We start from the raw sequence: 14,144 nt of genomic DNA on the forward strand, positions 1-14,144 counted from the left end.
TCTGTGAGTGGATTACAATATCTTTTCTTTGCTTCTGCTATATAGTCAAACTTTACTTTTTTAAATAAACATCCATTAACACACCAGAGCGATCCATTGCTCTATATGAACATATGCTTATTTCCCAATAAAATCATATAGAACAAGAGAGGAGCTTATCCATTGTTGAAATTCGATCACAACTCTTAATAAAAGAAGCTTGACAGTTTTCCAGCCTGATCAACTTAAGTAATCTGAAGGAGTAGATATGACTGCATTGCACCCATATCAGTTCATATTTAAGTAACAAGTAATAAATTACTAAAGCTAACCCTGATACGACATTAATGTACAGCAAGATAGTCTAATTAAAACTGCATCTTAGATGAAATATTTTATTACAACAGCATGTATCAACGATGTAGCTAGATCTCTAAGAACAATGGAAATGTACAGCTAAAAGAGATCTGGTCTAAGCGATTCCCACAGCTGCATTGTGGCCCCATTTGAGATACAGAATCACGGCCTTAAGTTAAAAATCCATCAGAGAAAGCCCTCCAAGGTTACAGAAAGTAAGATGCACTAGACCCTTGGTAATTAGCAAAGTCGCTGCTCCTTGGCAGCCTCCCAATGAAGAGAACAAACAGTTCCCCATCAAATATATCTAGCCAGGCCCTCCCCGTTTGAAAAACTTTCCCCCCACCTGCCCCACTCCAGTCCCAGCTAAACTATCAGCAAGAAGAGACTTTGTGTCAGGTCGCCATTTCAACTCCTTGAGAGTGGAAAAGGTGAGTGCTAAAGCAGGACTAATTTCAGCATCTTTGATATTATTGCAATATACAACTTGAAGCGTATGAAGATCCTTCCAATTCAGCACTAATGCCTCTAGACCAGCTGTTGTAAGCAGCGAGCAACCCTCTAATGAAAGAAGCCTCACGCGCCTGTAAGAGTGGACAAAACACCAGTCAGAGTAGTGACTAAGCCATTCATCAACACATCCAGGCAGTCAAAGCCCTTCATAAGCCTGCATTTCAAATAGCAATACTGACATCACAAGATATTAAACTGAATATTCACCTGCAGGTGTCAACCAAGCTGAATGTCTCATTATCCAGACCCCAGCAATCTTGGAAATAAAGCTCTCTAACAGCTGTGCTTACTAAAACCAAGGCAGAGAACCCTGCTCTGTCTCTGAGATTGCATCGCACAAGTTCTAGCCGCTCAAGTGCAGCACAGTGACGCAGATGCTCCGTGGGCCCTGGAATGGGATCAATTTGCTTACAGCTCTCGAGGCGGAGGGTCTTTAAGCAGCTACAGTAAAACAGGGCTGCAATCCAGCCTTCATAAAAACCTTGATTTGAGATTGTCAACTCCTCCAGCATGGGACAACATTGCCCAATTGCAGCTATTCCATCATAACTGGCCTCACAGCCACTCAATTCCAGCTTTACAAGTCGGCTACACCCCTTGGCTAAGATTGTGAGGCCAATGTCAGTAAAAGTACAGTGGTAGAAGCCACTCACAGAGCCTACCAGTCGCAAGATTTGCACGTTCTTGCATGCAGAAATGGCATAGAGGGAATCATCGGTGCATTGATTGAGCACCAGCTCCTGCAAAGTGGGACACTTTCTGGCAAGGTAAGCGAGGCCTCCCTCCGCATTTGGGTCTATCTTAAGAGCTTGCAGTGAGCCCTGTAATTTCTTGACATCTCCATCTTCATCTTTCCGCACCCTGTCCGTCATCCCTATCCCCTGATTCAATTCTGCACCTTCTGGTTTCCTAATTTCGGCATCGTTGTGGCTGGCTCTGTCATGACTCACCGTTTCATCAACTTTGGCTATCTCTCTTTTTCTAAAAGATGATCGGTCGTAAGAGGCCCTTCTGACATCTACTACGCACAGCCGTTGCAGGCTGGGACAAGCATCGGCTAAAATCCTCAGGCCTTTGTCTAGAGCAGACGCCGGCAGTTGTTGCTCTTCAATAAAGCGCTCTATGGAGGATGGATCATAGGCATCTGGTCCAAGCCGGATGGTGAGAAATTGGTGAGTAAACAGAATGGTTGGGTGCTTGGGCGCTGTCAACCAGGCACCTGTTAGATCCACGTCCGTCAAGTTTGGAAACCTGCTTCCCATACGCCCACTCTCGAGGAAGTTCCATTCGCGAACCCTGATGGAAGTTCTAAGCAAACCTTGAAGTCTCAGCCAGCGCTTGCACACCAAGGTGCAGGGATAGGGACTCGGTGGCAAGCGGCTTAATATGCGCAACAGCAGGTCATCCTCCAAGCTTGCCGTCGCGTCCACAGCTCCCTTGCTAGGATCAATCTTGTTCCCCAGGCCCTTACCACGACCGGCTTTCAGAAGCATCCTTTGCGGCACAGCATTCGAGAGCAAAGGGCAGACGGGTGGGAATAAAATCGACAGAGAATTCGTGCACAGAGCAAACCAGGGGCAGAGACGCTGGCAGTGTCTTTGTGGGTGGCTATGGAAGGATGTTCTCGCGCAAAAGATAGCAAATGTAGATGGAAGACGATTTGATCGATGCGTGGAAAAGATTTCTAAAGGGAGAGGAAGCTGGCAAAATGGAAGACAAACTGTCTGCTGAAGCAGCTTCCGAGGGAGGAGATGATGCTGACATCGACATGGATACTGCCAACATCTGATGCTCTCTCGCCATCGCTCGGAAAATCAAATCTCGTTGCTGCCAAAATCAATTCATCATCTGATGCTCTCTCGCAATCGCTCACAAAATCAAATCTCGTTGCTGCCAAAATCAATTCATCATCTGCTCTCTCTCTCTCTCTCTTGCTCTCTCTCTCGGCCTCGTCTCCTTTCTCTGGGAGTAGTATCAATCTACTCTCTGTCTCTTTCTCCCCAGCATCAATCCGCTCTCTCTCTCTCTGTTTCTCTTGCTCTCTCTCTCTCTGTGTCTCTCTCGCTCTCTCTCTGTTTCTCTTGCTCTCTCTCTCGGCCTACTCTCTCTCTCTCTTTCTCTCTCGCTCCGCTTATTTCTGGCAGCATCAATCCGCTCTGTCGGTCTGTGTCTCGCTCTCTATCTGTCTCGCCCTCTCGCCTTCTTATCTCTGGCGAGTTCAATTCAACGCAGCAGCTCTGTCTGCATCCAACCGTTGCGTGACGGAGGAAGACAAGCCAGCTCCATCGCCAGCGAGGTCCTCCGAAGCCTGTCGCTGTATCGCTCGCGCACTCTCTTTGCGCTGAATGGAATGCAAAGATTTCTGTGAGCTCCCTTAAATCTTTTCTGTTTTGCTTGATTCTTCGGAGCTCCCACGGGCCACAAAAAGTAGAGCATTGGAGCTTGTACCCATTCAAACCCACCTCCCTAATCCTTCGTTTTCACATTTTATCCATGATCATCAAGTCAATTCAAGGACGTTTAACTCTTTGGGCTTTTTGCATCAATTGTCTCGTTTAAATCACCAAAAATTTTAATTTTTACAGCTCAATTTACATTTAGCCACACCTCTCACTTCTAACATAGATCATTGGTTCTTCCCTTGTGTTGGCAACATTAACAAGTTAAAAAACCACCAAATCCCCATTAAAGATAGCATACAATACCTCAAACTTAAGATAAATAATATACTCAAATAATCAAGGAAGATAAGAGAAGGGAGGAGTAAATTTAGGAGGATAGTGGATACAAAAGAGAGAAAGCAAAAGAGGGTACTAAGAAGAAAACGTAAAGAGAAGAGGAGTGTGAAAAGGGACATTAAAATGTGCAACCACTTTAGACATCTAATGGCATAAAAACATGTGCATCTCTTAATGTGAAGATCAACTTCCTTCTTAGATAATGTATGCAAATATCTTATTATCAAATGTAGAATTTAGTCTAATACATTTCTTGAAATTCAACTCCAAATACAACAATGAATGAGACAACATAACCCTACTTTAGGTGCCCTTGATGAATTTTAAAGAAGCTACAATGTCAACACAACTTGAAGGTATTTAATACAATTTTACCATACATTAAATGAGATATAGGTTAGCTATAGAAACGTTTGAATACGGGGTTTTTTTTTAAGGCGTGATTTATTAAAAGTATTAGAGGAACTATGTGCAAACAAAACGGACAAAAGCTATGGAAGATAAAGAGAGATACCCAAGTAGCAATGAGGCGGTTGAATTCAATAAATACAAGGAAGCGTCTGAATAAATTAAGAAGGCAACTTGCATTGCTTATCTAAATAGGATTATTCTAAATAGAGGCTTGCTTCCACTAGTTGTAAGGGAGTGAACCTTTGACCTTCAAATCGGTCGGGACTCGGGAGGTGTATGTTAGGGGGGGAGGGGGAGGGGGAAGGGGAGGGGGAGGGGGAGGGGACAAGGGGGGTTTGGTAGAGGAGGGAGGCAGGGGGTGTGGGTGTGGGTGTGGGGAGGTACACGTGCGTGTGCATTTGCATGGGCTTATGCACATGCATGTTTGCATGCACATGTGTGTGTGTGTGTGTGTGTGTGGCTTGGGTTCGGGGGGGGCGCACTCTCACATGTGCATGTGCATGTGTGTGTCAGCGCACGCACCTGTGGATGTGCATGTGCACATACATATGTGTGTGCGCACGCGTGCATGCCCATGTGTGTATGTGTGTGCATGCATGTGTGTGTGTGTATACACAGGCGTGTGCATGTGCGTGTGTGCAGGCATGCATGCATGTGCATGTGTGTGCATGCATGCATATGATCTACATGCATGCATGAGAGTGTTTCCTCAACTATTCAATACTACCCACTAAAATTTGTATATAGCAAAAATTGCTTGCCTATGCTGAATTTTGGTTTAAGAATAATTATTTAGCAAAGGCTCGCTTCACACCCACTTCCTTCATCTATTTTTTTATTGAATAAAGTCACGTATTTAACAATTGATTTATCTACTTGTATTTTAATCCATCGTGCCATAACATGTAGCAATTTAAAGAATCCAATTAGCTTTTCTTCTACTTCATGGCAATTAAACATCACAATGTACTAGCAAAGGTGAACTTAAAGAATGGCAAGTCTAGGTGATATGGAGAGTGGTAACATGGTCGGCTACATAATTACCTCAAAAGTATTGTTAAGACAAAACAAATTTATGTTGGGAATACATTTCGAAGTTATGCTCATGGAAGCAAAATGACCATCATGTAACCTTAAATGACTCTGGCCATATTGTGTACATCTTCATCCTTTGATTTTGTATTAATTACTTTCTTCATTCACCATATTCATGTCGTATGCAACTTTAAGGAAATCAAACTTCATCCCATTGCACAAGCAAACCTCTTGTTCAATCGGCTTCAGCTTCCTTCTTGAACAAGAGGTTTGTTTGTACAGTAGGATGAAGGTTGAGTCGTGGATGACTTGGTTGCCTTCTCCATTGAGGATCAACAGAGTGTTCAAGCCCTTCCCTTATTCAAGTCCTAAACCATTTCTGTGAGGTGTCGGGGTCTAAATGTAACCTCCAGAACACATTTGTCATAAGGACTGCTTACAACAAGATCCCAGACTGGATTGAAGACTTGAGGGTCCAAATGGTACCAAGAGGACAAGTAGTTCGATACTTTGGTGCACTGGTCGGGCTCGAAGTCGAACTGCATTAGTGCTTCAATTTGTTTGCAAAAAAAATAAGATACAAATTGAGGAATGCTCGAGTATTGGTAATCCAGCATATTTTGGCAACTACCACGACATACGTGTCCACCATCTGGAACTTTAGGAAAACGCACTGGCTGAAAGTGGAATGAATCTTCAGATTGTTCCTCTAAGCAGAAGACATGGCAAAAGACATATGCATTACGTCCTATGGGACACTTTAAAAGTCCCAAAATCGCAAGGCGGTCTGGGATTGCTGAACATAGGCAAAAAAAATGTGGCCCTAATTTCTAAATGGCTCCTAGCTCTATTCGAATCACAGTATCCCTGGGTACAAACAACTAGATTTTTTATTGAGAAGTGTAAGGGGCGGGGAGCAGGATCATAGCCGGATCTGAGTTGGAAGCACAAGCTAATGTTGAGATTCCCTTTGTAGATTGTAGGCTCTGACTTGATCACGGGCCTAGTGGCTGCATGGAAGGAGTGTATCTGTCTTCTTACCTGGAAGGGATGTGAGGGTCTTCATGGAGACGCAAGCTTGGAAGAAAGTATTTGGTGGGGAAGTGCATTCAAGAAGGCAGACGAGGTGTTTGCTCTAGCGCTCGAGAAGGCTGTATCGGAAGGGAATTAGAACTTGGAGAGACATTTGGAATATTAGGATAGCCGATTGGATGTCAATTGAAGATCTCACTATAAGAATTGTGCTCAATCTGGGAGAGAAGGACCTCATGAAGGCCGTTCTAGAAAGGATCCTAGAACAGTGGCCAACGAACACTGTCTGCACATCGAATGGGTTTGTAATCAATGGATGTTGGGAAAATCCACCCTCAGGAAGATTATAGCTCTAGTGGGTAATCTCTCTCTGATTTAGGATCTCAATAGGAATGGGCGCTCACGCGTGATCCTAAGTGGTGGAGTAACAGGTTTTTAAAACAACTGGAGGCTACGCAAAGTACGTAAGATGAAATTTGAACTCGTTTGAGATGGTTCGTCATGTAATGTGGCTCTATCCGCGGTCTCTAGATCTGTGTCGAAGAGGGTAGAGGGCGCTGTGCGCAGGACTAGTCTAATGTCCAAGTTTTATTTAGGAATGAAATGGATCACTCCCTTGGTAGGGGACGTGTATCGTTTGCCCTCCACCTTAGCAGTCGTCTGTCCACATGCGTGAGCGGCGGTACTTCTAGCCATTTGGGAGGTGAGGAATAGGGTGGTGTTCTAACACCTAGTGCCATTGGGTTGGAGGGAGTCGGAAGTAGTTAGGCACAACCTGAGTGATCTCGGGTGAGTAATCCAGGATAACGTTGTAATCAAATGTCTTTTTGAGCTAGGAGCTATGCTAACGGGGGTTTTGTTGCGTGCAGCGTGGGTTTCGAGCGTCAAAGTCCCTATTATGGGTCAATTTTTGTAAGGTCTTACCTTTTTGAGGGCTGACCACCCCCCTTTTCTGGAAATAAACTTATGTTTTGACCCAAAAAAACAAAAAAACAAACCTCTTGTTGCCGTTGCAATGCTTATTCCTATAAGGAGCATAGGTGTCTATTGAACCTAACTCACCTATAGGTATTTCAAGATATTGTGTCCATATTTGCAATGTCTTTGGTATTGCCCCCGTATGTTTATTAGCTTAATCCTCTTAACAACAAAACTCACAAGAAACATAATGATCAATATGAAAAGAAACATCAAAATCTAAGCAAGATCACCTAGTATTTCCCCCCCATACACTGAGGGGTAAAGGAGGGGGGGGGATATCGGCATTAATAGTATTGCTCAATGATGTATAGAAGTTGTCAAAGCTAGGAGAGATGTGCTACTAGGTTACTTTAATGCACTTTCATGAGGCATCATGCTTACCATCAATGACCTTGGGGCAATGGAGTTTAGGCACAAATCAACCAACACATGAGAAACATAGTATGGGAATACTTAACAATATATGTGCACCGCACATAAGCTAATCATGTATAGTGGATTGCTAATATGTGCACCACACATGAGCTATCATGTAAATTGGTGGATTGCAAAAATGGCATGCATATAAGGAATGCACATGGTGGTAGACAAAGTATGGCGGACCACGTCATTGGGTCTCTTGCTTTCAATTCAAGGTTTTTTGCTTTCAATTCAAAAGTTACGAACCACACACTCTATAAAAGGTTTTCCCCATGCCTTGGTTCACCTATACTATCTTCCCAATTCATAAAAGCAAGAGACCCATGGATGCAAGTAGCTATTGGACTATTGTCACCAAGTTGTAAACACTCCCAAGTCAAAGTTTTAATTGACCATGTATTTATAGTATTTTATTTATTTAATTATGTTCAAAAAGTTAGATTTATTTGGTCAAAGTATTGACGTCAGTCAAAGATACTTAACCTCGATTAAGAAGCCTTGGCTTAGGCCAAGATGGTTAACTATGGTTAACCAAAGAACCAAAGCACCGACTTCAATCAGAGAGTGTTTCGGTCAATGAGACTTGGCTTATGCCAAGAGGGTTAACTTCAGTTAACCAAGATGTGCCAACCTCGGTTGGAGAGACTATTGGTCAAGCCCCTAATTTGCCCCCAGAGACTAGGACTAGTTTAGAATTTATTTGCATGCAAAAGCGCTAATTGTGCCCTTTAATTAATGGTTCCAAGCTCTAAGAGGGGTGGATTTCCAAAGCGCTATGGAGGCTCGTGGGCAACCAGGAGAAGCCCATGTGACCGAGGGCTACGAAGACCCTAGAATTTTGCCCTTTGAGGCATGTAACTAAATCTTAAAAGGAATGAGCTGAGAGCTCTTGTAAATGGGATTAACGTTTGAATTTTCGGAAGTCAGCCAAGGGCTGAACTTTTGTTCTCGATTTTCATTGAATGAATAAAAAACCTTTCAGCACGACAAATTGTCTTGGGCCCTAGTACTGTGAGAAGGAGAGATGATGAATCCTCAGCAGTAATAGCTCAGGCACCACAGGAAAAGAATTAGGGAAAGGTTACAATTGATACAGTCCAGAGGAAAAGAATTAGGGAAAGGTTACAATTGATATCAGAGCGTGTTTTCAAGGTTTTTCTAAATTGCGACGATCAAGAAATGGTTGGGCTCACACACAGGTAGGCATCGACTGCTTGGACGGGATGCGCTAATTGCTTCGTAGATATCTGAGAAATAGAAACATTTGCTGTTGGCATGGCGTAATTGTGGGAGACCAGATGCTAACAGTTATCCCTTGCTTTATACGTATGTATGAGTAGCATCCGGAGAATTTCTTATGTTAGTTTCCCGGAAGAGGACATTGACTGAGAGCTACGCAAGCGGCTTATGCAGTGATATGAATCTGCCGTGGGAGGTTTATGCCGCCAGACTTGCCCAGAAGCTAAGTGATGAAACTTGAGTTCTGATTGAGTCTTTCTTGCCGGGATCGGACAATTGATCGTCATACCTTCCATGCTAGACGTGCTCTTAAAAGAGCAAACGTGAATTTTTTAGATATGCCAACGGGATTGGAGCTTCAGGGTCGGCGCTGGGTAAAACGGCTACCTTGCAGAGAAAAAAACAAAGTGACGGGTTTGCTACACCAGGAGCTATGAAGGTGCTTACGAAGCCTGAGAGCGCATGATCCCGACTGGCGGCCACGTAGGAGAGAGCGTCCAGATGGTGGACGGAATCTTTTGTGGCAAGACCACCGGACGAAATGCCGTCATCTCTTTCATCCAGTTCGTCGTCAAGACCTCGTCTGCGTTTATTGGTCCCGCCTGAGTCTTTACTTGTCTGCAAGGCATACATGGCTGCAAGAGCAAGAAGCTGACGTGGCATGACACACGTGGCTGCTGATGTCAGCTAGACAGCTGGCATGGCAACCAGGTGGCAGATCAGTGGTTAGTTTAATAGTTGACTTTAGTTGGTGAAACCAGTGCTCAGTTGGTTCAACCTTGGTCCAGTTAACCTGGTTCAACTAGACCAGTCTGGTTAGTGTAACCAGATTGTACCAGCTATCCCATCTAGTTACTAGAAAAAAAAAGGGGTGTCATCTATCAAATTTTAGCTGTTTGAGACAGTTTGTGCCTGTTAGGAAAGCAACAATACCAGCAAAATCATAGATTTGTGCAAGTAAAGAGATGCATGCTTTTGTGCTTAGAAAAGGGGAAACAGATGCATTTTGAGTGCGCAATAGCCAGCAAAGGGGCAACAAAGCCGATGATGCTCAAGCAACCTTGTGGTTTATGCCTTGAGGTGACAGCTTGTTATTAAGGCACAAGTTGTGAATGCAATACACCTCTTGTTGAGGTATTTCTTTCTGGAAAGCAAAGGTTAAGTGCATCAGTTGCATACACTGTGTGAGAGCTTGCAAAATCTCAGAGAAGTTGCAGTGATGGCTTCACAGCAGAATGCCATACCATCCCATGAGGAGAGAGCCAGGAATGATCAAGCTATGCAAGAGCAGAGAGTCAAAAGACTCAGGCAAGTTACATACATTTACTAGCACAGCTTATGGAAGCCAGAAGGGATCCATTGTTTCGCAGGCTCGTAAATCCTCATGAAGAGGAAGAGCAGCAGAGAGTTTCTTTTGGGGCAACCCAAAAGGTGACAGCCAAAAAGAGATCCCGGACACAGTTCTTGTTCTTCCTATAAATGATATTTTCAGGAAGAGCAAGAAACCTCGAAAGGAGGACAGCAAAAATAGAAAAGCAGTTAGTCAGGAAGGGAGTACATCTTCCAAGAAGAAAAAGGCTAAGCATCATCATCATAGTTCTTCAAGTTCCTCTTCTTTAGCTCTATCTCTTCATCCTCATCATCGTCTTCTTCTTCTGGATCATCAAAGCCAAAGCATAAGAAGAAGAAGAAGTCGAGCAAGAAAGCAAACATCAAAGAATTTAAAGGTTGTCGGATGTCTGTCAGGTTTGCAACTTTTAATGACCAATATGACCAAACGAAAAAAACCATGCAGTTCATTAGACAGTTTGATGCAGCTTTTGGCAAGGAGAGATTTTTGGAGTCTTTGAAGCTGCGCATAGTGTACACCTAACAGCAACAGCTAGTGCATGGTGAAGCGCACAGACTACAGTTGGCACTGCTCTAAGTAAGTGGAAAGGCTTTCTTGAAGCCTTCTACAAACAGTTTATGCCCAAGCAGTTCAAAGACCATGTCCTTGTCATCTAGGGCAACTTGCATATGGATGCAGGAGATACAGTAGAGGCCTTCAACCAGAAACTTTGGAATGCATTTTTGCAAATCACTCCCTTCAAGAAGGTCGCAAAGAAGACCCAGGTAAGAAAGTACAGGTCTGGTCTCATGCCAAAGATTCAGGCTGTGGTTAGTACCCAGCAACTTAAGGGCATACAAGATATCATGCACGCACCCACTGTGGCGAGTTTAATGAATATGCAAGATCCCACCACAGCGCCTTCTCTTTTTGCCGGGACAGCGGACAAGAAAAAGCCAGCCACACCTCGGACTAAGAAAAAGAGGTTTCCTAAGGCTCAAACGAGGGAATTTCAGTCTCAGAAGCCGAGGGAAAACCAAGTACCAAAAGCCTTCTAGGGTAAACCCTAGTTTTCCCCCGAGCAGATAGCCATTTTTCGCAGAGATGTGGGAAGGAAGGGCATGTGGCTGCCCAATGCCCCAAGAACCCTTCGGAGTTCATTTTTATTTGCCAAGATCAAAGTCAGGGAATGATGGGATTTGGACTATCATTTTGATAGATTCAACAAGCAAGCTCATTTCATTCCAATACGCAAAACCATAAAGGCAGATCATATGGCTAAGCTTTTCATGGCACAAATCTTTAAGTACCATGGTATGCCCAAGTCCATTGTCAGTAAGGTAGAGAGTATATAGCTGCTTTGTGGAGTTCTAAAAGACCTTCAACTCGATACCATGGGACTCATTGCATGACTCCAAGCTTTGGGCATAGCACATGATGTATTATGGGCAGTCATGGCCTTATATGAGAGAGTTAGAGGCGAAGTGCGCTATGCAAGGGCTATCAAAGGAGGTGAGCAGCACGATTGGGGTGAAGCAACAATGGCCCCTCTCTCCTACTCACTTTGGCCTTTACATATGAGTTAGCCTCTTTCATGGACACACAATCTCAAACACAACAGAGGGACTACAAATGCACTTGGCAGCCTTGCAAGCCTCCTATGAGAGGAAAGACATGAAGGTCAACATGGGAAAACCAAGGCTATAATCTTCAACACTAATGAAGCTCAACTTAAACGTAAATTTTATATTTGTAGGGACCTGATGAGATAGTCAAATCATATGTATACTTGGGGTGCATTTTCAAAGGCCCCAAGTTTACCATCAAACCGCCAACACAGGCACGGTTGACTAGAGGACATGCCTCACTACGAGATTGGAGAGAGAATGTTTCCAGGCACGTTTCCAACAAGTACACATAAGATCAATCCATTTTGATTCCCTCGTGCGACCAACCACCCTTCACGGTAATTGTTAGAGCTCAGAGAGGACGAGTGCTTTCTAGCTAGTACACCTCAAAGAGGAAGAGTGGGCTGGTTTTGAGAGGCTACACATCATGATGATGTTTCGCATCATACGAGGGAAGAGATGTACTCCACACAACCTTATCCTAGCAAACTTCGCAACGAGACGACTCCACACAGATGGCTGCTTTCATATCGTTACTTATCTAGATTGTGTCAGGCGGTCCGGATGCACAAATACAGAGTAACCAAAATTGCAAGGGCTGGCTCTCTCATAATCTATATGTAGCTTGTAGCCGAGGATGAGCAGCGATGGTACGCACGAGTCTCCAAATGGTTCCAACCATAGGGCATGTCGATTGAGCACTTACTACCATATCAATATTTACTAGATGTTTACTTCTTGCGCTTGATATAGCAGAAGATTCATCAGGTCATTAGGGACAATCTATGGTAGGTATATACCCATAGAACATGGGTATCACCCTCGCAGCCACATGCAACAAAAATGGCCTTCTACAAAGAGCATTTCCTCCATCTCAATGAGGACGGCTTCATCCAGGCACCAAGGTACCTATAGAGAGGGAGTCCAAGTCAAAATGAGAGGAGTCAAAAAATACAGCTAATGTGGTGGTCAATAAGGAGCTCTTCTTGGTGACATCTCTAGGTGTTACTGAGGTAAGGTAGGCAGACCCAGGTGTCACAATGACAATGTCTGACATTGAGAGTTGGTGTGGAGAGGAGTTAGAAACCTTTATGAAGGTCAAGGACAGCATTGAGTGATTGGATTCTTCTAGGTGCTTGGCTGGCATTGCCGACATCAGGGAGGATTTCTTGGAAGGACCTTGGGATTCGCGGTCTGATGGATAATGCAGAAGGAGTCATTACAGGCCTACACAGGGAAACTGAGTATGCTTCCATGAGGTGCATGGTTTGCTTTCAGAGCAAGATTGCAAGCAAGATGGCTATCTGGTACGTGCATTATTTCATATTGATTTGATGCTATGGGCATATTCCAGCGTTTATTTTTCTCAAGTGATAAGAGAGTGGGATGCCCATGCCATCCTGGAGCGCAAAAGAGGAAGTGTTGTTATTTCTCCAAAGCCCGGACACAAGATGCTGAAAGATGATGACGATGAACTTGTTGAAACCTTTGCATTGGAGACGGTAACGCCTACAGGAGGACAAAGCGTGTTGAAGCCAGGAGCGTACCTGTTGTCAGGAACTGTACAGCACAGTCTGAAGCAGACTTGACAAACATCTCTCTTTTGTATTGTGTCCACATTGGACGGAAATACATGTTACTGGTTCTACATCTCTATTGTGCATTGTCCATTTACTTCCTGCACATCTATGCTAAGTACCCAGTAAGGAAAGAAGTTTGAGATTGCAATACACCACGTGTGTGTTCTTGGCTCTGAGACTTTATCTAGGGTTAGTGTTCCGCTGCATCTACCCTCTGTTGCCTTTTCTAACAAAATCTGCATGGTTTCAACAAAAGTATGGCTTGAGTGTTTGTAGGGAACATAGCTTAGTCTCTATGCTTATTACATACAAGAGGACTAAAGCAAACCTACGGCAAATATTCAAGAGGACTGAAGCAAACCTACAGCATATATACAGTATGCCTAAAGATGTTCTTAAAATCTCCCTACGATGGAGAACATAGCTTTGTCTCTATGTTTGTTACACATGGAAACCCTTAAAAGGACTACTAAGGAACTGTAGTACTGAAGCACACCTAGAGCATATATACAGTGTGCCTAAAGATGTTCTTCAAATATCCCTACAATGGAGAGTATGGTATGTGGTGAAACTGAAACAAAATTTCACAGATGTTAAATGACAAAAAATGCTCGAAACCATTGAATTCTTCCATCAAAAGGATATATATATATATGTATGTATGTATGTATGTATGCCTTCATAATACTAGAATATATACAATCTTACAAATTAATTTTTTTATAAAACAAGCAAAAGAACGAAGGACAGGAGGGAGTTTGAAAGCAACTTTAAACAAAATTATGAGCAAATTGGAAAAAATACAAGGTGCATGGTTGCACAAACACACTACCCTAAGAGCATAGATTGAAAGCCACCAGCTGCGAGAGAATGTCGTGACAGCAGGTAGAATGGCGTGAGG

The 14,144-nt window shown here is 43.5% G+C and overlaps 1 protein-coding gene across 1 annotated transcript; it reads right to left on the reverse strand.

The window, feature by feature from the left end:
* Positions 1–223: 223 nt before the first annotated feature.
* Positions 224–3,255, reverse strand: LOC147883478 (F-box protein At5g51370-like). The gene is made up of 2 exons (XM_087399948.1): positions 1,057–3,255; positions 224–920 (listed from the first exon to the last, which is right to left on the reverse strand). The coding sequence occupies exons 1-2, from the start codon at positions 2,340–2,342 to the stop codon at positions 644–646; spliced, it is 1,563 nt and encodes a 520-aa protein (XP_087256074.1). The 5' UTR covers positions 2,343–3,255; the 3' UTR covers positions 224–643.
* Between the last annotated feature and the right edge of the window lie 10,889 nt (positions 3,256–14,144).

Source organism: Dipteris shenzhenensis, chromosome 28 (assembly GCF_047967505.1).
Source record: "Dipteris shenzhenensis isolate YYH24624 ecotype China chromosome 28, Dip_SZ_1.0, whole genome shotgun sequence".
NCBI lineage: Eukaryota > Viridiplantae > Streptophyta > Polypodiopsida > Gleicheniales > Dipteridaceae > Dipteris > Dipteris shenzhenensis.

What these genes read in the sequence shown, in the direction of transcription:
- LOC147883478 (XM_087399948.1), bottom strand. Translation starts at nt 2,342, where the DNA reads ATGCTTCTGAAAGCCGGTCGTGGTAAGGGCCTGGGGAACAAGATTGAT. An exon ending in AGCTTGGTTGACACCTGCAG is followed by an intron (nt 921 to 1,056) that starts GTGAATATTCAG and finishes CCACTCTTACAG; the next exon opens with GCGCGTGAGGCTTCTTTCAT.